This window comes from Sinohyriopsis cumingii, chromosome 14 (assembly GCF_028554795.1).
Source record: "Sinohyriopsis cumingii isolate HCF-2022 chromosome 14, ASM2855479v2, whole genome shotgun sequence".
NCBI classification, from domain to species: Eukaryota; Metazoa; Mollusca; class Bivalvia; order Unionida; family Unionidae; genus Sinohyriopsis; species Sinohyriopsis cumingii.
In genome coordinates this window covers 65,617,925-65,642,821 of record NC_142974.1, presented here as the reverse complement: position 1 = coordinate 65,642,821, position 24,897 = coordinate 65,617,925, and the positions used below count along the sequence as shown (strand labels likewise).

At 35.4% G+C, this 24,897-nt stretch overlaps 1 protein-coding gene across 2 annotated transcripts in view; it reads right to left on the bottom strand.

The window, feature by feature from the left end:
* LOC149784028 (solute carrier organic anion transporter family member 4A1-like) overlaps positions 1-24,897 on the bottom strand; it is a 169,563-nt gene that overhangs the window by 78,806 nt on the left and 65,860 nt on the right. For both annotated transcript variants that reach the window (XM_089932120.1, XM_089932121.1), the window contains exon 2: positions 11,467-11,752. In XM_089932120.1, coding sequence (XP_089788246.1) covers positions 11,467-11,721 — 255 coding nt within the window. In that variant the 5' untranslated portion in view covers positions 11,722-11,752. The remainder of the gene's footprint in view (positions 1-11,466; positions 11,753-24,897) is intronic.

Here is a 24,897-nt window from a genome sequence, read left to right as displayed (position 1 = left end):
ATTTCCATTTTAAAGTAAAATGTTCTAGTTAGATTTACATTATAAAGTAAAATATTCTGGATTTCAACACATGAGGGACAGTCTGCAACATGCTCTGTAGAAATTTAGAATGCAAATAACTGAATTTATAAAGGTTATATCCATTAATAATAAATGTGTTTGTAACACACATCTCCCATGATTCACCACTGTGTCCACCTACCTCCATATATGTACCCCTGAGGTAAATAACACTGTAATGAGGCATACATTTCACTCACTTCACTGATTCTGTCAGACTGACTCAAAATTAAAATGGAATTTACAGAGAATCTGACAAATGTTGGCCACTGTTGATTCCTGCCAGGAGAAAATTCTCAGAAATGTTGGCAATGTGGCAATGAGTAGCTGATGTAGAAACAAATGCCAAGTCACCCCATAGTGTGGGTAAAAGAAAAAAGAAAAACAGAAACTCTTCTGGGAGGAATGGTCACGGAAGGATAAACTTCATTTGGGAGGAATGGACAGGGATGAAAAAACCTCATCTGTGAGGAATGGACAGGGAAGGCAAAAACCTCATCTGGGAAAAAATGGACAGGGAAGGAAAAAACCTCATTTACCTCATCTGGGAAAAAATGGACAGGGAAGGAAAAAACCTCATCTGGGAAAAACTTCATCTGGGAAAAAAATGGAAGCTTGAGATGGTTCATGAGGATGAAATTTGTCCTAATTATATTAAAAGAAAATTGATTTTAAAAAACTCACCCAAAACACAGTATATACTTGCTTATATGTTGGGTCCAACTGCAAACAACATAGACCCTGATCTGCTATTGCATTATGCACCACCAGATTAGGGTCTATGTCATAATTTTTGTGCTGCAGTGATCAGTCTTAACTAAATTCATAGACCCAGATATGAAGGTGCATGATACTCTTGGTTTTACCATATATACTTGCTTATAAGTCAAATTCAAATGCAAACTGCACCAACCCAGATCTGCCATCACATAATGTGCCATCAGATTTGAGTCTCTGCAGTTTGTTACGAATAACCAGTAGAACAAACAAAACAAACCCTGATCTACAGGTGCATTATGCCTTGGCAGACCAGGATCTTTGTTTGCCATTTGCCTATACTTTTAAGCAAGTATATATGGCAGATTAACTGCAGTGCATGTACCATATTACATTTCTCAGAAAAGGAATTATTATCGGACAGTTTTCCTTTGAAAATATTAAAGAAACATTTTGGGGGCATGCTTATTATCTAATGAAATAAAAAATCAGACATAAAAATTTTGCCTGATTCGGTCAGTGAATGCAAGATTTTTGGGTTCAAACTTTGGCATTGATTGTGAAAAACATGTACAGTCCTAATAATACAGGGCTTTAGTTCACAGATTACTGGTTCTTAGATCAATGGTCTTTTTACTTTAAAAAAAAATGGGGTTGTTTGATAAAACTTTAAAATTATTTGCAAAAAGTTTAAGCGTTATTATAAAGGGGGGGGGGCAGGGAAGGGGGTACCAATTAATGGCAAACTGTACAATGCAAATTGTACCCAATTAAACAAACTGCATGTCTAGCTTATTACAAGTACATGTATTAAATAATCAGACTATGGGACCACAAATACAAACTTTTAAGAGCTATCAGAAATGAAAATGATATAATCACAACTTTTGTGTGTAAAATGGTGATATGCTGCCAAAGATTTCCCATTCAAGAATGGTCCCTGCAGCTATGTAAACAAGTAAATGGCAGAGATGGCGGATAAAACAATCTTATCTTCTGACAGTCCAAACAAAATTAAACCCATTTCTAAAACTGAATGTGTGATGTCTGGAACTTCAAGCAAGATTTTTACTTTCACCAGACCTTCTTATACCATGATTATCTCGACCACTTCATTAAATCACTTCTGAAACAGAGCCAGGACTTCACAGCTATGAATTATTACAATTTATCTTACTAAGTCTTGTCTAAGCAAAAATTATTGGTCAAATTTATTTTGAAGATTATATACTTAGATGAACCTGAAATTAGCAGAAATTAGGTCTGATACAATTTGCTTGGAGGGAAATGATCCTGTTTCCTTGGTAATATATAATTTGGTAAACAGAAGAGAAACAACAGATAGAGATTTTACCATGATAAAATAAACCCTGGAAATCTGGCTTTGTATTTTTTACTGATAGGAAATAGATGTGGTGTTTTAGTTTTCTTTGTTTTTTGTTACTCCCATTTTTCACGTAACATATTTACAAGAGAAAAGGGAGTTTCTGCCTTTGAAGTTTATGGCACAGGGAATGAAATTGTTGTGTGCTAATGTGATACTTTCCTAGGATAGCGATGATAAAGAAAAAAAGATGAATTTTGTTGTGTTTAAATTGGAATTATAACATGCAGTTGTTTAAATTAAACAAGGTTATATACAACTCTGCAGCTCCATTTTTTTCTATATATAAGGTTATCAATATAGTTTCTTTAAAACTTTCAATAAAAGTATGGAACTTTTTTTTTATTGTTATTGTCGGGTTTAACGCCATTTTTCAGCACACGATAGGCTATACATGGCGGCCAGTATTAATGGTGGAGGAAGAACCCGGGAAAACACCGGAAAGAACTACCGACCCACGAGAAGCTACTGGCAAGCTTTCTCACATACCCACATTGGCTGAATCCGAGACTCGAACCGGCGCAGACAGAGGTGAGATGGCAGTGATCCATAACGGAGAGCGCTTTAGACCACTCAGCCACTCGGGGCCCCAGTATGGAACTAATGGTAGTCCTGATGACACTAGGTAATTAATGACATGGTGATAGGTACTGATGACATAAGGTAATTTAATGGCATTGTACTTGGTACTGATGACATAAGGTAATTTAATGGCATTGTGCTGGGTACTGATGATACAAGGTGATTTAATGGCAATGTCATGGGTACTGATGATATAAGCTAATTTAATTTAATGACATGGTGATGTGTACTGATGACATAAGGTAATTTAATGGCATTGTACTGGGTACTGATGATACAAGGTGATTTAATGGCAATGTCATGGGTACTGATGATATAAGCTAATTTAATTTAATGACATGGTGATCGGTACTGATGACATAAGGTAATTTAATGGCATTGTGCTGGGTACTGATGACACAGGGTAATTTAATGGCATGGACTGGGTACTGATGATAAAAGCTAATTTAATATAAATTTTAAAAAAGATGAATATTGATTTCAAATAAGTTTTCAACATTAGACACCTCACAGGAATAGAAACATTTTCACAATTTCACTATTGTTTCCTACACAGCAAAAAGGATAGTCTTGATTCTTTTCAATAACTTTCCAAAACATAACCCTGATCAAAAACAACCATAAAAGACCTAGTACTCTGCAATCCAAACCTTTAATTTGTACCTAAATAAGAAGCCATTTTTTTTCAGCATACACTTGAGCACTCTTGAAAGTGACCACAAGTGAGCCATATATACCACTGGCTACGTTTTATATGAGTACCCATAAATCAACTGCTGCTGTGACCCCAGTCTACCTGTATTGGCTGTGACCCCAGTCTACCTGTATTGGCTGTGACCCCAGTCTACCTGTATTGGCTGTGATCCCAGTCTACCTGTATTGGCTGTGATCCCAGTCTACCTGTATTAGCTGTGATCCCAGTCTACCTGTATTGGCTGTGATCCCAGTCTACCTGTATTGGCTATGACCCCAGTCTACCTGTATTGGCTGTGATCCCAGTCTACCTGTATTGGCTGTGATCCCAGTCTACCTGTATTGGCTGTGACCCCAGTCTACCTGTATTGGCTGTGACCCCAGTCTACCTGTATTGGCTGTGATCCCAGTCTACCTGTATTGGCTGTGGCATAAGGCTACCTGTACTGGCTGTGGCATAAGGCTACCTGTATTGGCTGTGGCATAAGGCTACCTGTATTGGCTGTGATCCCAGTCTACCTGTATTGGCTGTGACCCCAGTCTACCTGTATTGGCTGTGACCCCAGTCTACCTGTATTGGCTGTGATCCCAGTCTACCTGTATTGGCTGTGATCCCAGTCTACCTGTATTGGCTATGACCCCAGTCTACCTGTATTGGCTGTGACCCCAGTCTACCTGTATTGGCTGTGATCCCAGTCTACCTGTATTGGCTGTGGCATAAGGCTACCTGTATTGGCTGTGGCATAAGGCTACCTGTATTGGCTGTGGCATAAGGCTACCTGTATTGGCTGTGGCATAAGGCTACCTGTATTGGATGTGGCAAAAGGCTACCTGTATTGGATGTGGCATAAGGCTATCTGTATTGGCTGTGGCATAAGGCTACCTGTATTGGCTGTGGCATAAGGCTACCTGTATTGGCTGTGGAATAAGGCTACCTGTATTGGCTGTGGCATAAGGCTACCTGTATTGGCTGAGGAATAAGGCTACCTGTATTGGCTGTGGAATAAGGCTACCTGTATTGGCTGTGGCATAAGGCTACCTGTATTGGCTGTGGCATAAGGCTACCTGTATTGGATGTGGCATAAGGCTATCTGTATTGGCTGTGGCATAAGGCTACCTGTATTGGCTGTGGCATAAGGCTACCTATATCTACTTTCACAAAAGCAGCTCCTATTGGAAATAATACAGTTATATTTTGTTTTCACTTGGTACTACAACCTCTGGCCAAGATGTATTTCTAAGCTACATCAAATGAGTTCTTTCCCCAAAATACATGAAATGTGTTTTTATATTTATTACATCCCCCCTCTTTTATGCTTTCTGATTATTATTAGGTGTACAGTTAAATGTAATTCAAAATTAACTGTGATTTTAAAAAGTTTGTTTAGTGCATGTAAAAGTATTGATGCAATGACCTCAGAGACAACACCAAAAAATGAGCCAGTCTGTGTGAGTATATAAAAATAGAAACCAAACAGCAGTATGGAATTATAATAATGTATGCAGATGCTTTACACATTGAATTAGTAGAATCCATCATATGCATTGGTGTGGAATAAGGAAATTCCATCTGAGGGTCAGAATTTATTGGTAGGAGCATGGGAATAGGGTAAACACATCTGAGGGTCAGCATTTATGTGTACGAACAAGGCATTAGTCTCAGTGGGATAGGGAAATCCCAGTACAAGCAAGGCATTGATGTGGAATAGGGAAATTCTATCAGAGGGTCAGAATTTATTGGCAGGACCAAGGCATTGGTGTGGAATAGGGAAATACCATCAGAGTCAGCATTTGTGGGTAGAGGAAACATTGAGGATTTCTACAAGGTTTACGTCAGTAGCGATAGGAAACAGTGAGGATTTTCTACACATTTTACATCAGTGGCTATAGAAAACACTGAGGATTTTCTACACATTTTAGATCAGTGGTGATAGGAAACATTGAGGAATTTCTACAAGGTTTACATCAGTGGCAATAGCAAACATTGAGGATTTTCTACAAGGTTTACATCAGTAGCTAGTTGAAACACTAGCATTTTCTAAAAGTGTTACATCATTAGCTAGAGGATACACTGATGGTTTTCTACATATTTTATATCATTAGCTAGAGGAAACACTGAGGATTTTCTACACATTTTACAACAGTGGCGATAGAAAACACTGAGGATTTTCTACACGTTTTATATCAGTGGCAATAGGAAACACTGAGGATTTTCTACACATTTTACATCAGTGGCAATAGGAAACACAGGATTTTCTACACGTATTACATCAGTGGCAATAGGAAACACAGGATTTTCTACACGTATTACATCAGTGGCAATAGGAAACACAGGATTTTCTACACGTATTACATCCAATTACAAAATACGAATACCATATATACTCACTTATAAGTCTAACTGTAAATGACATAGACCCTGATCTGCTGTCAAATCAAGGTCTATGTATTTGTTTTACTGCTGGTTCCTACTGCATAGACCAGTACTTTATCACTGTCAGATGTAGGACAGACTGTGAAGTTTATAGTCTGGACTTGACTTGTAATCGAGTCTATAATGTATGTTGTAAGCAAAGATTATTCTTTAAATAGCAGTAAGAAATTTGTCTTGCACATGTTCATGATGTCATCTTTAGTGTGCCTGAATGCAAACATATTCCAAATAACACCCTCACATGGACAAACTGTTTCACGCATATATGTAAGAACAAATACACAAAACTACATACTTGTTTTGTCCTAAGTCAGCAAAAAGGAAAAGTCTGAAATGGTGTAGGAAAACATCAAGGCCTTCAGTCCAAGACATATTCAAAAGCCATATCAAACAAGTTTTTTCCCTAATGACTCAGAACAAAACATGAATATGGTTACTATTTACCACAATCCCCCATTTCACCCACTTATGCAATCTAAATAAATTTAGATTTATCACATGATTGGAATTCAATACAAATTGGAATTTATAAAAGTTCAATTCACTGTATCTAAAAATATCTATTTGAAAACATGAAAGATGACACCTAAGTTAAGTTTGAATCCTTGTATGACACATAATCATTGATTGAACAGCTACATCAAGTGCCAGGTCAGTCAGCGTTTAAATGAGAATGTAACAAGAGAAATTACAGTATGATTAATCTAGGGTCTCCAGGGAACAGTAATCCTATTTACTTGAGTCTATGAGCAGAAGCCTCATCATTTAGGGTCTGGGAACAGTAACGTGATTTATTAGGGTCTACCAGTCCTCTAGAAACAGGAACCCCTTCAACTAGGGTCTGGGAACAATAATCTGACCTACTAATGGGTCTGTGTTCAACAGAAACCTTATCTACAAGGATCTGGGAACAGAAGCTCTATATACTAAGGTCTGGGAACAGTAACCCTATCAACTAGGGTCTGGGAACTGCAACCCCTCCTAATAGGTTCGTTGAACAGTAACCCTATCAACTTGGGTCTGGGAACAGCAACTCTATCAACTAGAGTCTGGGAACAGCAACCCTATCAACTAGAGTCTGGGAACAGAACCCTATCAACTAGATTCTGGGAACAGCAACCCTATCAACTAGAGTCTGGGAACAGCAACCCTATCAACTAGGGTCTGGGAATAGCAACCCTATCAACTAATGAATATACCTAAATGAGCATATCTGATTTAAAAGAATGCACCTAACAAAAAATTAAAACATGCCTAAAAGAACAAACTGATTTTAAAGAACACACCTAATTTGGCTTCAAAAAACTCTGCTAAAATTCAGTACATCCTTTCATTTAAAGAGAAATGAGTGCTTTTTGGTAAAACATCCAGCTACCATAGGTACAATTGTGCCCCTTTTTGTGTCCTTGACATGGAGTTTATCTCCTGCAAAGTCTTATTTTCTTCCTCAAATAAAATCTCTTTTTGGTTTATACAAACTTAATTTCTTTTTGTTCCATTACTACTTAAACACCTCATGTCATTTCAGTACAAGTTTCCAAAGTGCAATATCTGCCATTGTGAAATTCTCTCAAGGTAGTTATCTTCTTCAATGAGCGCTGAGTAGGAAAGTTTTGACAGAGATATTTTAATGTAGCAACAAAAGAGACAAGCAGATGTTAAGATAAAAATTAAATGGAAATCCTTCCTGATTTGAATCTTAATTCATTTATAACATTTTCCCAGGTACAGAAAGTGTATATGACATACAGAATGTACTGGTTTAACTCTTGTGTATGTTTTACATGTATGGTTTTATATTAAGGAGGAAAGTAAATATATCACGCCTCTGTCATGACACTAATGTTGAGATGTTTTAGAAATACTAAACAATGCCTCCATAAATTGGAATGCTATGACTGTAAATCTATCCAACTCTGTATGTCAGCACATCTACCATTCGCTTAGAGGGAACATTGCACCCAAGGTGCCCAGTGGTTCCAGTAGGGGAAAATTTACCTTCAGACCAAAAACCTAGCTTACCTAAGTGAAAGGCTGAAGTTGTATACCTGTGCTATTTGATAACAATTAATTTTGTTCCATTTACATTTTAAGTGAAGATTTAATATTTTCCTGATATAATTTGGAAAAAAAATCTGAAATATTTTTGTGTAATTTTATGATAGTTTCTAAGATAATATCAGTGAAAATGTATAATCCTGCAGCACTTATGTTAACCATTAATTTTCATTCTGAAAGCATCAAAATTGGTAATTGAAATAAAATCAATGAATTACAATTATTAGTAATAATGTTTGCAATATATAATGTGAAAATATAAATGTAAACTTTATGCATGTATTTCATACACAGCTTGCAAAATAGCTACAAAATAAATTATAGTGTAAATTTGTATGTAAATTTTTAATCTAACATTTTAGATTTTATTCTGCCAGAGGAATATATATTGCACTGAGATTCACAGCCAGGTCAACACCTTAATTATAGGGTATGGCTTCCTTTTCCAGTTAGTCTATCAAGGAAGGCACCCTGGAAAGTGCCTTAAGGTACCTTTGTATGCTTGTGTAGAACCAAGTCAAGTGGCAATGTAAACATCTGGTGAAATCAAGTTCACTAAACAGATATCACATCTGCTACAGCTTTTCTCACTTGGATTACATGAATGAACACTGAACTGTACAAATGACCTAATAACAAAGACAATTAAGGAACATTGGTCCACAAAAAATGATAATGCATTTGACACAGTTATCACAACAAAACAAAGGATTTCCAGACTCTTCAAATTTGTCAGTATATGATATATGAATCGTCCAACAGTTTAAACATCAGTAACATTTAACAGTGTCCCAAAATCTAAATAAATGATGTTTTGGTGACTTGTTTGCTGATGAAAATCACTGAACAGTTTAAATTACTAACACTGTGATTACATATCAGTTACTGACTCCATGAGAATGGCTGTTAGTTACTGACACACTGAGAACACCTAGTAATTATGACACTGAGAACAGATATAAACTAGTGACACACTGAGAACAGCTAGTAATTATGACATTAAGAACAGATATAAACTAGTGACACACTAAGAACAGCTAGTAATTATGACATTGAGAACAGATATAAACTAGTGACACACTGAGAACAGCTAGTAATTATGACATTAAGAACAGATATAAATTAGTGACACACTTAAAACAGCTATTGATTACCAAAACTGTGAGAAAAAACTGTCAATTAATGATGCAATGAAAACAGCTGCCAATTACTGACACACCAGAACAGCAATCAATCACCAACTGAGAACAGTTATTAATTATTTATACTCAGAACAGCTGTTGATTACCAACACACTGAGAACATCTGTCAATTACTGACACACTGAGAACAGATGCCAATTACTGACACACTAGAACAGCTGTCAATTACTGACACGTTGAGAACAGCTGTCAATTACTGACACTCTAGAACAGAAATCAATTATTGAGAGGATCATAATTACTGAATCATTTTTAAAATGTCGGTCTATCAAACAGAATGATGAAAGCAATATACAGTACATTCTATAGAAAACTGATTTAGCTTTAAAAATATGACTTCATATAATAGAAAATGAATACAGCAAACTGCACATATTTGACAGTTTTAGCAGAAATGGGGTCTCAGTTGTTTCAAAAAGAGAATTTTATGTTCATGTTTAGACCAAGCCTTTAAAATGTAAATTAGATTTCTAAAATGCACTCTACCTAATATTCAAAGCTTCTATACAATATAAAATTAGACTGAATATAATTTGAAAAAATGGAGAGAACTGAGAAAATGATGCATTTAATGCTTCCAATGGAAAAGTACTTCACATTATTTTAAACAGCAGTTTTTGCTTATATTTCAGCCCATGAATCTGCCCTTAAATTTAAAATAAATATTTTCCAATCTTTTACAGCCTATAGAAAATTTCTCTCTCTTTTAAGTGATACTAATAATAATAAGTTTATAAAAAAAAAAGTTTTAAAAAGGCATGAAAATGAGCAAACTACAAGTCATTAGGCAAAAAGTGCTTAAAAAGTCCTCATGCTATATCTAAAACTGTGCCTTATAAACATTTTAATGTTTTTGTTTACTCTTTTTTCATTTTAAATAAATTGTTTCAAAACTTGTGCATTTCAAAGCAAATTTAATTTACTTTCAATTAATAAAAGTGAGATTTAATCAGTTTGCATCAAGTACGAAAGATGTACACAACAAAGTAAATGAGATTTTATCTGACTGTTGATATCACATCCATCCCTTGAATGTGTTAATCAAATAAACATTTTTTTTATATCAAAATAAAGCATGCCACTTATAAAACCACACATTTCCATGTTGAATATAACATATATTATACACAGACATTACAGAATGATCAAACCATTTTGAGAAGCATTTCAAAGATACATGTACTTTGCGAAATGTTGAAATCAACTACACCAATGCACTGTAACATCTTTTAACAATAAACAGATACTAGTATTTCCTATTTTAATCTCGAAACATTTGAGTCTCAGATTCAGCTAATGTGGGTATGTGAGAAAGCTTGCCAGTAGCTTCTTGTGGGTTGGTGGTTCTTTCCTGGGTTTTCCTGGGTTGTTCACCCACCATTAATACTGGCCGCCATGTATAGCCTATTGTGTGCTGAAAAATGGCGTTAAACCCTACAACAACAACAACAACAATAATTATGAAACAGAGGAGTGGTGTGGTTTATAAAATATGTACTCCAAATGAGTTTGTCTTGGTCATCAAGAAACCAACCTATTTGTATTAAAGGGCACTGGGTGAAATTCTTATGTGTAACAATAGGGAACAGGTGACATTTGATGGCCTAGAGACTGTTTGGTGGCTCTGTTGTTCTGTGTAATGAATTCATAGCTAAAAGGCGACAGCTTTTCATCCTGCCATCAGATCAAACCATGTATCAATTTTCAGACATTTATGTCTTTTAATAGTAATTTAGTGAGGCATCTTAGTCCAAAGGTCTTAACACTAAATAACCTAAAAAAAACACCACCACAATGCCAATCCCTGTGTGACAGTCTCATGTCCTGAACTGACCTTTCTCACTCAGGTGTTTCATCTGTAATTGGATCTCACCTTGCAAATCACCAGGTGCTAAATGACTACTAACAAAAACATATGTCTGAAAATTGATACATCATGGTCAGCTGAAGAAGTAAACAATATCCATATAACATTTAATGAGTCGGTTTTATTTCCATTTGTATAAATTTTCTTGGTAAAGGATTAGATGGTAAAATTTTAACAAGATGTTTGGATTAACTTCCACTTCTTGCTAAAGAGATATATTTGGATGAATACATCAGATTAACTCATAAAGATTGTTTATCAGGTGGTAAAATCTGAAAGATATTTTTGGGGAAATTATAGCTGAGTAAATAATTTATTTGTACAATACTTTAGAAACTGACAGCAGAAGCTATACATTTGTTTCTCTTTCTCATATTTACCTGTGATAATTCCATTTCATTTACTGGAATGTACAAGCATGAGTAAATGACATATGTATAACCTACAGGTAAACATATTTACAACTTACCTGTATAGCCCCAGCCCAGCATAGCCAAAATAGGACCCACTTGGGGTCCCTAAATCTCTGGCAAATTGAAGGTTTGAAGGGTCCCCAGCCACATGGGATGTTCACCTCCTCTTCCTCCATCTGCAGGGGCCTTGATTTCACTGACAGGTGCTGCTGTGATGAGAGAGGGCCCCCATTTTTGGGGACCTCTTCACTAAGTCTATCCTGTGGCACAGCCATGTAATCTCTGGAGCGTGTTGATTTTAGTACAGTCATCTTGATAGCTGATTGGATGTACTGATCACACCTGAAAGAAGGGATACAATGCATGCAGATCAATAAACAATTGATGGGGAAATAATTTTAGCAGCAAAAGATATGCATACACAATTTATTTATATAATTTTTAATTTCAAGATTTTTTTTAAAAGGATTACTTTAATTTTAAGTATTTCACTACCCCCCAAATATTCATCTTTCAGGATCCCAATAGAAATAAGATTTTATAAAAGTTTATGTTATTATTGTTGTTTATTTTCTTCTTTTTCTAACTATCACTTATTTTAAAGGTGGAATAGCATGTACTCTAGTCTTGATGAATGTACCTATGTAGTGTTTACATCTATGTAGGTTTATTATTGGTGTAGATGATGAATATAGAACACTGATTTAGTCCTGCATGTTTTAGGCATAATAGTTGTTTTATGTACATGCTATGTCACATAACTTATTTTAGATTTATTATTTATTTTACTTTTATTTTATGTTGATCATAAATAAAATTATTATTATTATTATTATTATTAGTAGTAGTAGCAGTAGTAGTAGCAGTAGTGTATTATTATTATTAGTAGTAGTAGTAGTAGTAGCAGTAGTGTAGTAGAAGTAGTAGTAGTAGTAGTAGTAGCAGTAGTGTATTATTATTATTATTAGTAGTAGAAGTAGTAGTAGTAGTAGTAGTAGCAGTAGTGTATTATTATTATTATTAGCAGTAGTAGTAGTAGTAGTTACTAGTAGTAGTAGTAGTAATGTATTATTATTATCATTATTGTTATTATTATTAAATTTCAAAATTATTTACATCTTATACAATTCAGGTATTTAGCAGAAACTTACTCTTTTAGAAATATAAATACATCAGAACAATTTTTAAATGAGTAAGAACATGTAGCTATGGCATACAGCTCACGTGGCAGTTCATTGGAGTCCTAATCTCCAAGGGAAGCATGTTTGACCTTATCTGGCCATATCGCTGTGTCCTTGGGGAGGCATTAAATTCCTTGGCATAATATGGACAAATTCATTAAAAGTGCTGTTACAACAAACATAAATCAGCTATATATATATATATATATAGGTGTGAAAACAGAAATCACTGCCTACCTTCTTCAGGGAAGAAATACCACTACATCAATTTCATTGCTTAATAAGAAGTTGGAATTAATTATCATGACTGAAAGGATGCAGGTTCGAATCCTACCATCTGACCAGCCTGGATCAGCTACTATGGCGAGTTCTAGGACAAGGAAGTTAACTCCAATTGCCTCGGCACCAAACAGCTTACTAATGTTGTTGTCCCATAAAGCATCTAACCAGGACTGATGAGGTTTTCTGATCTAGTAATGTTAATTATGATAAATATAAGCTATTGTTATAATGCTATATGCTTTTACAAAATAAAATTAAAGCTGTTAAATTTCAGTTAATTAAAGCTACTGCTCTGTACTGCTCCAATGGCCTAAGTGCTTAGAGCATCACCTTGAATGCAAGAGGTAACAGGTTCAAATCCTGGCCGAGTCATACCAAAGACTTATAAAACGGTACTAGCAGCTGCCTTGTTTGGTGCTCAGCATTAAGAGTTAGTGTTAGGACTGGTCGGCCTGGTGAAAGATAATGTGTCTGGGTGGGACAAGATACTACATGTCTGTGACATGATGCCCCAGTGCAAGACATCATTATAAACTGCCACACTGCAGACATCATAGCATTATAGATGGACAATTGTTAAAGCTACATTAAAAATCCAGATTAAAAAAAGCTATGCATGCATTCTGCTTTCAGTAAACTAAAGCTGTTAAATTTCAGTTAATTAAAAGCTGTTTGCTTCATGTACATACAGATGCAGTATAATTTTAGGTTAATAAATTGTATGTGTTAAATGATATGAACTCATGTTCAACTGATTTTAAGTTTCTGCTAATTGCTTTTTTTTTCACTTATATTTTTATCCAGCTTATGTGCATTCATGTCAGTTTCCAATCAACAGTTACTGGTTCCTGGTTAAAAACTGGGCATGGGGTTGGTAGCAAATGGATTTTTGTGTATACATGATAAAAACTCAGAGTGTCTGAGCTATTACAATAAGGTACGTTCTGTTATCAGAACTGCAACATATTTGCAAGAGGAGGCTTATAAATTATGCTTCCTGCCATGTGTATGAAAATAAATAATTGTGCCACAGATTTATGATCAAGAAAATTTGAGATGCCTGCTTATATATGAGCACTGTAGTGTCACACATGTGAGATGCATTGCATGTTACATAACTTATCTCACCATTCTCTATTATGTACTGTATTTTGTAATGTCACAAAACTGAAATACATTGTATGTTATCTCACCATCTAAAATTATGTATTTGTACTTTGTAATGTCACAGAATGGAAATACATTGCATGTTATATAATTTATCTCACCATCCTATATTATGTACTGTATTTTGTAATGTCACAAAACTGAAATACATTGTATGTTATCTCACCATCTAAGATTATGTACTTGTACTTTGTAATGTCACAGAATGGAAATACATTGCATGTTATATAATTTATCTCACCATCCAAGATAATGTACCTGTACTTTGTAATGTCACAAAATTGAGGTAGATTGCACGTTATATAATTTATCTCACCATCCAAGATTATGTACCTGTACCTTGTAATGTCACAAAATTGAGGTACATTGCATGTTATATAATTTATCTCACCATCCAAGATTATGTACCTGTACTTTGTAATGTCACAAAATTGAGGTACATTGCATGTTATATAATTTATCTCACCATCCCATCCAAGATTATGTACCTGTACTTTGTGATGTCACAAAATTGAGGTACATTGCATGTTATATAATTTATCTCACCATCCAAGATTATGTACCTGTACTTTGTAATGTCACAAAACTGAGGTACATTGCATGTTATATAATTTATCTCACCATCCAAGATTATGTACATGTATTTTGTAATGCCAAATATACGCCATCACTATCATGCTGTTAATGAGCCATTGAAGTGGACCACCTTAATGAGGTCACCTTATAATGAGGTATTTTATAAATGTTACTATTCAATAATGGCATGTTTTATGACCATATTCCCATTGTAAATGGACTACATTTTACTGGGGTACTTTATGACAAGGATTTACTGTATGCTGTATCAGTGTATTGCCTATACTATTTCTTATAATTCTATATATGTATTGTAATTTGTCAATTTTAACATTTTTTATGTAGTACCAGTCTTAGCAAATATGTGTTTCAATGTTTGTATGCACTGTTTACCATTTTAACTTCCTGTACTTTTTATATACCCGTAAAGGTAAGCTTGTATAGCTTATCTCAATGTTGTGACAGATGACTATAAATAAATTTTACCTGACATGCCTTGACCCAGATGTACAAGCAAGAGATCACATATTTTGGTACCTATTGACTGGTACCTATTGACTGGAAAATTGTGTCACCATGAAAAGATATGGGCTAATGATTTATTTACACCGTAGGATGTAAAGAAAGAAGTATGCCATGAAACTAAAAGAATTTCATGTAAGTATTTTCTGTAGCAAAATATGCAAATGAACCAGACATTGTCACAGATGGATGCAATACCCAGATAACATCAATTAAAAGGTTAAAATTCTGGTAATTAGAATATATAGTAAGGAAAATGGAAAATGATAAGTTATCATTTGGATGAAAATACATAAATGAAAATGTGATGCCAGTCTAAGGATTATAAGTTTAAAGTGTTGACCCATTTTCAGCTACTATATATGTAGATTAATTTACTAATTACTATTTTGAATTTACTAATTACTATTTTTAAGTTGAAAACCTATTTGTAGATATTATAAAAATGAGCAATTTGCAATAATGTTGCCATATTCAACAGGTGTAAAGGAGATATATGATGAACATACTGAAACCTGCCTTAACAGACACCTCCATATCAGGGACAACTGATCATTAAGGACATCAATTACAGATCCTTTTCTTATCTTCACTATCATTATAATCTCCATATATAAAGAACATCCCCTTTGTATCTTTATCATAGTTTTCACCTCCAAAAATTGAAAACCACTTAATTATAGGATCCTTTTCCTATTTTATTATCATTTTAACCAAAAATGTGGGACAAGAGCTCATAAAAATTATCACTTCATTGGGTTCTTTTTATTATCATTTTAATCTCTTAATAAGGAGCAGGTGCCCATTATGAACAATTTTAATTTAATTTTCTTATTTCGTCATCATTGTAATCGCTACACGTTTCATGGCCTCTTTTAGTAGAAACAGTCCTTAACTAAACTGGAATGTGTAATATAATAAGCTTTGAGGTACTATAGTTATACATGTTGATGATCTTTTTAATCTGCATAAAGGCTTGGAGCATTCCAAATTGTATACATTTTGAAATGTGGAAGGCATTCTGATTATCAAAATGGCATACAATGACAAAAGTTTTAAAAAATTGCATAAAAGTAGCTTCTCAAGTGTTGGTTTACCCAAATTACCCATAGATGTATGTACTCAATTTTAAGTTGGGTCCAGCTGCAAACAAATCTGACCCTGATTTAAGGTCACATAATGCGTGGGCAGATCAGGATCTATGTTGGTTGCTATAGTGATTGCTCCTAACAAACTGCACAGACCCAAATACGCTAAGGCATTATGCAGTGGTATATCCAGGCCTGTATGGTTTGCAGTTACACTCAAATTTCAAGCCAGCATATGTGGTAACTCAAGAAAGCAGCTTGTAGTATTATTTATTGAACAAGCATATTGGATTACTCAATTTTTATTTGTTCTGCCTTCAAATTTGCCATTTATCATCTAATATATTTTACTGAATTATGGATTCTTAACACACACATGGTCTTTTTTTCATTACACATGTAATTTGATGTCACAGCAATATTCTTGGGTAAATACCTCCAGTCTGCTGTAAGCTATATCACAATGATGAAAGTTAAGTCAAATGACTTTGTGCAGCTAAATCCACTGTTGATAATGGCTGCCTGCTAAGTTTCACAGCCCTCATTAAACCTCACAGCAGTTTTTCTCAAAATTAGATTCTGCATTATGTGTATCTTCCATACAATGTTTCTGACAATACTGGGATTTTTTATGAAGGGTGGACAATTACGAGTGATAATAATAACTCTTTATTTTAAAATTGAAAGCTCTTGTATCATTTTATTCTTGAAACAGGGGCTAAAAAAAAATTCCTCAGAGATAAAACTACTTCCAGGAATTACGTAATATTATGGGTTTATCTTAATCACTAATGCCTTCCTATACCTTAATCCTTAACGTCTGCCTCATGTTCAGTTTAATCTCTATGTTCCAAACCAATCAGAATTTGTTTTCTTCACAAAATCTCATTTTGAGAAAAGAAGTTGAGATATTTAGTGAAAATGGGGCCTGAAACCTGAAACATTGTCTACGTTGACAGCTGCAGGACTTTGTTACTTGTTTAAATAGTTGACGGCCTGAGGCTATCGTTTTCTAAAGTTGATTTTTAATGCTTTCCCAGCAGCACAGAAGTGAATATTTAGATATAAATGCAGGCCAAATAACATTATGGTAAAACCTGCATCAGTTTACACATCCATTTAATAAATGCCTGTCTATAATGGACATTATTTGCAGTTACTTTTTTAGGATGTTTGTTATTTGTTTAACTGACCTGAGTTGTGCAAGTTCCTAAAGTTTATTTTGAACACTGTTCTAGGCTGCAGTGTGTGTGTGTGTATGTGTGTGTGTGTGTGTGTGATTTGGATTTTTAATAGCTTTAACAATTCTTCAATCATATTGCTACAATGTCTGCAGTAATATCTAGCGCTGGGGTATCATGCCACAGACATGTAGTATGATGTCCCACCCAGTCACATTATCCTGACACCATGCCAACCAGTCCCAACACTAACCTCTTAATGCTGAGCGCCTAGTGAGGCAGCTGTTAGTACCATTTTTATAAGTCTCTGGTATGACTCAGCTGGGTCTTGAAACTGCGACCTCCTTGATCTGAGGCAGATACTCTAACCACTAGGCCACTGGTGCGGTACCCAAGCTGCAGTGAACATTTAGAAAGAAAATGTACTGGCCTTGAAATTACATTAAGACCCACCTTAATGGACGATACCATATTAAGGCCACCTGGATCCTAAAGGACAACACTTATAAACCCCTGTTCTTAATTTTCTTTATGCACTGAACTACTCTACAAAGGACACTTGTCCACTAAGGATACAAATGTATAGTCCATACAGGGTCCTTTATTGACAATGTCAACTGTATTTGAAAGTAAGAATTGTAAAAGTATCACATTATTTCAGACTGTGATGAAGTATTGAGATTTGGTGAAAGAAAGGCCAGCTGTATAAGAACAAACCTTGCTTTTATTAAGCTTGAAAGAAAGAACTTTAATAGGGAGCTCAGTTTAAAATAGTTTTAACGCCAACCTTAAACTGGGGCATATATGGTAAAACAGACATACAGACACATACACAGACACCACCATATATGCTACATCAGGCTTCTGTTAGAATAGTTTCCATATCTGTTATCTTTGGACCTTTAAAATAATGATTCCAAAGTTGTAGTAGTTTAGTATAAAAATTATAATTATAATTAGAGAGAGAGAGAAAAAAGGAGAAATAAATACGATAAAAAAAATGGCAACAGACAAAAGCAGCTTTCTGATGCTGCTGAGACACACAGACAGGACAAGAGACCAGCAGAGAGTCAGACTGGTTTTCGTTTGGTGGCTTTAACACCATTTTTCAGATCATGACAGGCCATACATGGTTGCCAGTATATCTGGTGGAGGAAGAAATTCGGAAAAGTCCAGAAAGAACCACCAACCTTCGGGAAGCTACTGGCAAGCTTTCTCACGTAACCATACTGGCTGAGCCCAAGACTTGAACCTATCTGACCACAGGTGAGAGGTCAGTGATCTTTGACCATTTGGCCACCCAGAGCCAGAGAGAAAAACTGAGAAAATACAGAAAGTAGATGGTAACAGGAACATTTAAGATGTAGACTACAAGAAAAAGCAGTTTTGTCAAACAAATTTTAATTATTGAGAGAAAAAAGCCAAACAAATCCTCATTAAGAAAGAGAGTTACTTCCCCTTATTGCTGATAGTGGTTTCATTGGGGACAAGTTTAATGCAGGGATAAGCCAAAAATAATCTAATACTTATCAAAACGTTCTACTTTTAATTAAGATAATATTTTCTGCTAACATATCCATAGGTAAAAAAATATATATCCCTTCCACCTGGACAATAATATAATGCCAAGATTTTTATATACTTTATATACTCACTTATAATTGTCCAGTCCAACTGCAAACAACAGACCCTGACCTGCCAATGCATAATATGGCAGCAGATCAGGATCTATGTTTGTCCTGTGAACCACTCCAAACAAAATGCACTGACCCAGATCTGGCAGCACATTATGCAATGACAGATCTGGGTCTCTGCAGTTTGCACTTGGACTAGACTTATAAGCTAGTGTATACATTAGATATCATTTCAAAGAATGGAACTGTATTGTATGACTTGCACCTGCAGCAAATGCAAAAGTTGTGACTATGCATGACTTAGTATGGTTTATGAACTGAAGTCGAACTAGGAATAATTTGTAGCTGAGCAATTAGCTCCAGTAAACAGCTGAAAATGTTACAATTCTTTAAACTCCATCAGACTTCAATTTCTTTTCTTCCTTAGAAAATAGTTTTTTTTTATTCACCTGGTTAAATTTATGCCAAGAGATACTCCTTTTCAAAGACAGAATAATTACCACAAAGTTCATTTTCAGTTTTATTAATGTCTGTTTATAAATGAATCATACAGCAATCAGTATTAATGTTGTAAAAAAAAATTTAAAAAAAGGAAAACCCAAGAATTGTGGAACTTGGATGGTGGAACACGAAAGTGTCTGACAACTGACATAAATGTCTCAACGCCAGGAGAAGTAACAATGTGAGAATATGAGGCCACGTTATTTGGAAATATTACAAGACAGATACGAGTATAAATGAACAAAAAACTGAAGGACTTGTTAGATATATAAAAAATACATGAATGCCATATTAATCATCATTATAATGAATACTCATTTTCAAACAAGATACATCCCACTCTATTGTCACATGGTTATCCAGTCGATCCCTGTCAAACCAACTCCCAATAAATCCTAAATAAAATCAAAGACACAGATGAGCAACATCTAGATCCTGATTTACCCTGTGTACAGTTGTAAGCATTTTATACACTGGTAAATTAGACGTTTTACATGGATCAGTTTATGATGCTAGTCTGTCATTTTTGTGCAGTTGAGTGTGTGCTACACACAAGCTGAGAGTGTGCTACACACAGGTAAATAAGGTATGGACATGTACTAGTATGTCACTGTTGTGCAGTTGACGGTGTGCTACACACAGGTAAATAAGGTATCGACATGTACTAGTCTGTCACTGTTGTGCAGTTGACAATTTGCTACACACAGGTAAATAAGGTATACATAGTTACTATTATCAATTTATGGCAGTTGTCTTGATGTCATTGTGTGCATTTGGTAGTGTGCTACACACAGGTAAATAAGGTAGGCAGAGTACAATAATCAATTTATGGCACAAGTCTGATGCAACTGTGTGCAGTTGGGAGCGTGCTACACACAGGTAAATAAGGTAGGCAGAGTGCAATAATCAATTTATAGTACAAGTCTGATGTAATTGTGTGCAGCTGAGAGTGTGCTGTACCCAGGTAAATAAGGTATGGTAATGTACTATTACCGATTTATGGTGTCAGTCTTTGTCTTAGTGATTCATGTACTGCCATCATTCATAATCTCTGTCATTCATCTTAATTCTCTATTAACTACACACCATACTTTTCTAGTCTAATGTACATATATGGTTACTATATGTACATGCTTGTAAGCCTGGGCTAACTCCAAACTCCACAGACCCAGATCTGCCACTGTATTATGCAAGAGGCAGGTCAGGATCTATGCAGTTTGGTAATCAGCAGAATAAACAACACACATCCTGATCTGTTGGTGAATCTCATGATGGCAGATCGGTGTCGACGCTGTTTGCTATTGTTATTGTTGTGGGGTTTAACGCCATTTTTCAGCACACGATAGGCTATACATGGCGGCCAGTATTAATGGTGGAGGAAGAACCCGGAAAACACCGGAAAGAACCACCGACCCACGAGAAGCTACTGGCAAGCTTTCTCACATACCCACATTGGCTGAATCCTAGACTCGAACCGCCGCAGACAGAGGTGAGATGGCAGTGATCCGTAACGAAGAGCGCTTTAGACCACTCGGCCACTCGGGGCCCCTTCGACGCTGTTTGCAGTTGGACATGACTTATAAGTGAGTATATATGGTATACATGAAATAACTGATGTACAGGATCTGTAAACCACTGAGCACTAATCACGTAATGTACAATTTAAATAAGTGGACACAAGTACAATACTCCCTCAATGTAAGGCTTCTCAGCGTAACATAGTTCCTTTTATAAGATGAATATGGTAATGGAACCCTATTTTAATGTTCATAATTAATATCATGCATATACCCCAATATAAGGTGAATCATCTATAAAAAGTAAATTTTTGTGAATTCATTCAGAAAATTTATAATGAATATTGTACTTGTATGATTGGATATGTAATGCTTACTGACAAATTACAATGAGACAATGTCATAATGGATATTGTACTTGCATGATTGGGTGTCATGCTTACTAACAAATTTCATGAGCATATTTGATAAAATAGTTGAGTAAAGAAACCAAAATCAGCAGAAGGCAGGAGAGGAAAAATCAGATGATTATAGCACTGGCAACAAATCTTATATCGGAAGAATCAACAGTTACTTGAGTAAATTTTATGTCTTATATGAATAATGTCTAAATACATATTATCAGCTTATTTTTGATACCCCAAAAATGGAATGTCTGTTAAGTGTTTTTAATTAAGATTTAACAGTTTTCTTTACATTTTCTTTGATCAAATGAATGATGTGAAAACCTGGTATAAAACCATATGCAGTCAGTAATAAAAATACTGGGTCAGTCTGATGTGGTGTCAAGTATGATGTCAATTTGTTCTGGTGTCATAAAACCGTTCTTGACTCTTCTGTGAAACTTCTATGAAAATGAAGTGAAACAAGATTCTCAGAGTCATAAGTGGGTTAAATTTACTGCATGGTTTGTTAGTGATGCTTGTTAGTGACACTAAGCAAAGACAAGTTTCCTACTGATGGTATCATTTCATACCACATCATCAACATATGCTCTAATTTTACACTTTGATCGCTCTGGTGGCCTAGTGGTTAGAGCGCCGTGGGTTCGATCCCCAGCCGAATCGTATCAAAGACTTACAAAAATGGTACTAACAGCTGCCTTGCTTGGTGCTCAGCATTAATAGGTTAGTGTTACGACTGGTCGGCCTGGTGTCAGGATAATGTGACTGGGTGGGACATCATGCTACATGTCTGCGGCATGACGCCCCAGTGCTAGACATCACTATAAACTGCCACACTGCAGATATTCGTAGTGATATGACTGAAAAATTATTAAAGCTAGGTTAAAAATCCAAATCGCATGCACACACATAATTTTACACTATAGACTTAACAAGGGAGGTAACTGAACAGCTTTTCTCATATACATTATTATCAGTTGAATTGTGTATTAGAGCAATATTATTTATAAAATGCCTCAAGAAAAGGCATTATTGCCTATAATGGACTCCACATTTTAAACATGCCTTAACAACATTATAGTGAATCAAGGTCAGTACCATTTGTTAAAAAATGATTTAATGTGAACAGTAATTGAGGATCTGTTTGCAGTGCAAATGTATTACACAACATGAATTTGAGCACATGAGAATTTGACAGTCAGTGGGAATGAATTACACATGAATATGAGTACCAATGATACCTCTGTCAGTCAGTGGGAGTGAATTACAATAAATATGAGTATTTGATAACTCTGTCAGTCAGTGGGAATGTATTACACATGAATATGAGTACTTGATAACTCTGTCAGTCAGTAGGAATGAACTACACATGAATACGAGTACTTGATACCTCTGTCAGTCAGTGGGAATGTATTACACATGAATATGAGTACTTGATACCTCTGTCAGTCAGTGGGAATGTATTACACATGAATATGAGTACTTGATAACTCTGTCAGTCAGTGGGAATGTAGTACACATGAATATGAGTACTTGATAACTCAGTCAGTGGGAATGAATTACATATGAATATGAGTACTTGATAACTGTCAGTCAGTGGGAATGTATATTACACATGAATATGAGTACTTGATAACTCTGTCAGTCAGTGGGAATGAATTACACATGAATATGAGCACTTGATAACTCTGTCAGTCAGTGGGAATGAATTACACATGAATATGAGTACTTGATAAATCTGTCAGTCAGTGGGAATGTGTTACACATGAATGAGTACTTGATACCTCTGTCAGTCAGTGGGAATGAATTACACATGAATATGAGTACTTGATAACTCAGTCAGTGGGAATGTATTACACATGAATATGAGTACTTGATAACTCTGTCAGTCAGTGGGAATGAATTACACATGAATATGAGTACTTGATAACTCTGTCAGTCAGTGGGAATGTGTTACACATGAATATGGGTACTTGATACCTGTGTCAGTCAGTGGGAATGAATTACACATGAATATGAGTACTTGATAACTCTGTCAGTTAGTACACATGAATATGAGTACTTGATAACTGTCATTCAGTGGGAATGTGTTACACATGAATACTTGACAAATCTGTCAGTCAGTGGGAATGTGTTACACATGAATACTTGACAAATCTGTCAGTCAGTCAGTGGGAATGTATTATACATGAATATGAGTACTTGACAACTCTGCAATGGTCAGTGGGGATGTATTACACATGCATATGAGTACTTGATAACTCTCTCAGTCAGTGGGAATGTATTATGCTTGAATATGAGTAACTGACAACTCTGTTACATTCAGTAGGAATGTATTATAGATGACTATGAGTACTTAATAACTTTTGAAGGTCAGTGGTAATTGTTTTTTACATGAATGCAAGTATGTGACAACTATGTGACAACCAGTGGGAATGTTTTATGCATGAATATGAGTAACTGACAACTTGGCACCATTTAGGACAAAGTAGACATCATCATAATTCTGATGGTGAAAACCCCATGTCATGGGGAGTAGTGACAATGATTATTAAGACAGTAGTTGTGGCAGCCATGTTGGATGTATGACTGGCACCCTTTTCATTGGGACTTGGTGAAAACCCCATCATAATGATCATCTGTTCAAGGTGAGTAGTGACAATAAGAATCAAATTTAAGACAGTTGTCATTGTAGACATAGTGGATGTATGGCTGGCACCAGTTTTAGTTGACAAGTACATAGTGATATAGCCAATCATTTGGAGAAGAGTAGAGATAACAATATTTTCAAAATGTAACTTTCCATTCAAGAGGAGTAGCAATATGATTTTCAAGATCACTGCTGTGGTGGACTTATGGAATCAGATTGGCCCTATGTTTATGTAAGACCAACCAGATGTCATCACAAGCCTTTTGGTGGCAAACAACCAGATGTCATAACAAGCCTTTTGGTGAAAACCAACCAGATGTCATAATAAGCCTTCTGGTGACAACCAACCAGATGTCATAACAAGCCTTTTGGTGATAACCAACCAGATGTCATAACAAGCCTTTTGGTGACAACCAACTAGATGTCATAACAAGCCTTTAGGTGATAACCAACCAGATGTCAAAACAAGTCTTTTGGTGAAAACCACAAGTCTTATGACTTTCTGTTCAAGCAGAGTTGCGATAATTATGTTTTGAAGATGGCTGCCATGTTGGCCATATTGGATGTCATGTCAGCCACTTTTATTTACTTAGGACCAACTAGACACCATAAGAAGTCTTTCAGTGAAAACATCATATTGATAAGACCATCCATTCAGGGTATGTAGTAATAATAACTTTCAAGATGGCCACTGTGTTAGTCATATTGGACATCAGAGTGGCACCACTTTTATTAGTGACCAACTAGAAATCAAAAGAAGTCTTCAAGTGAAAAAACATGTTAA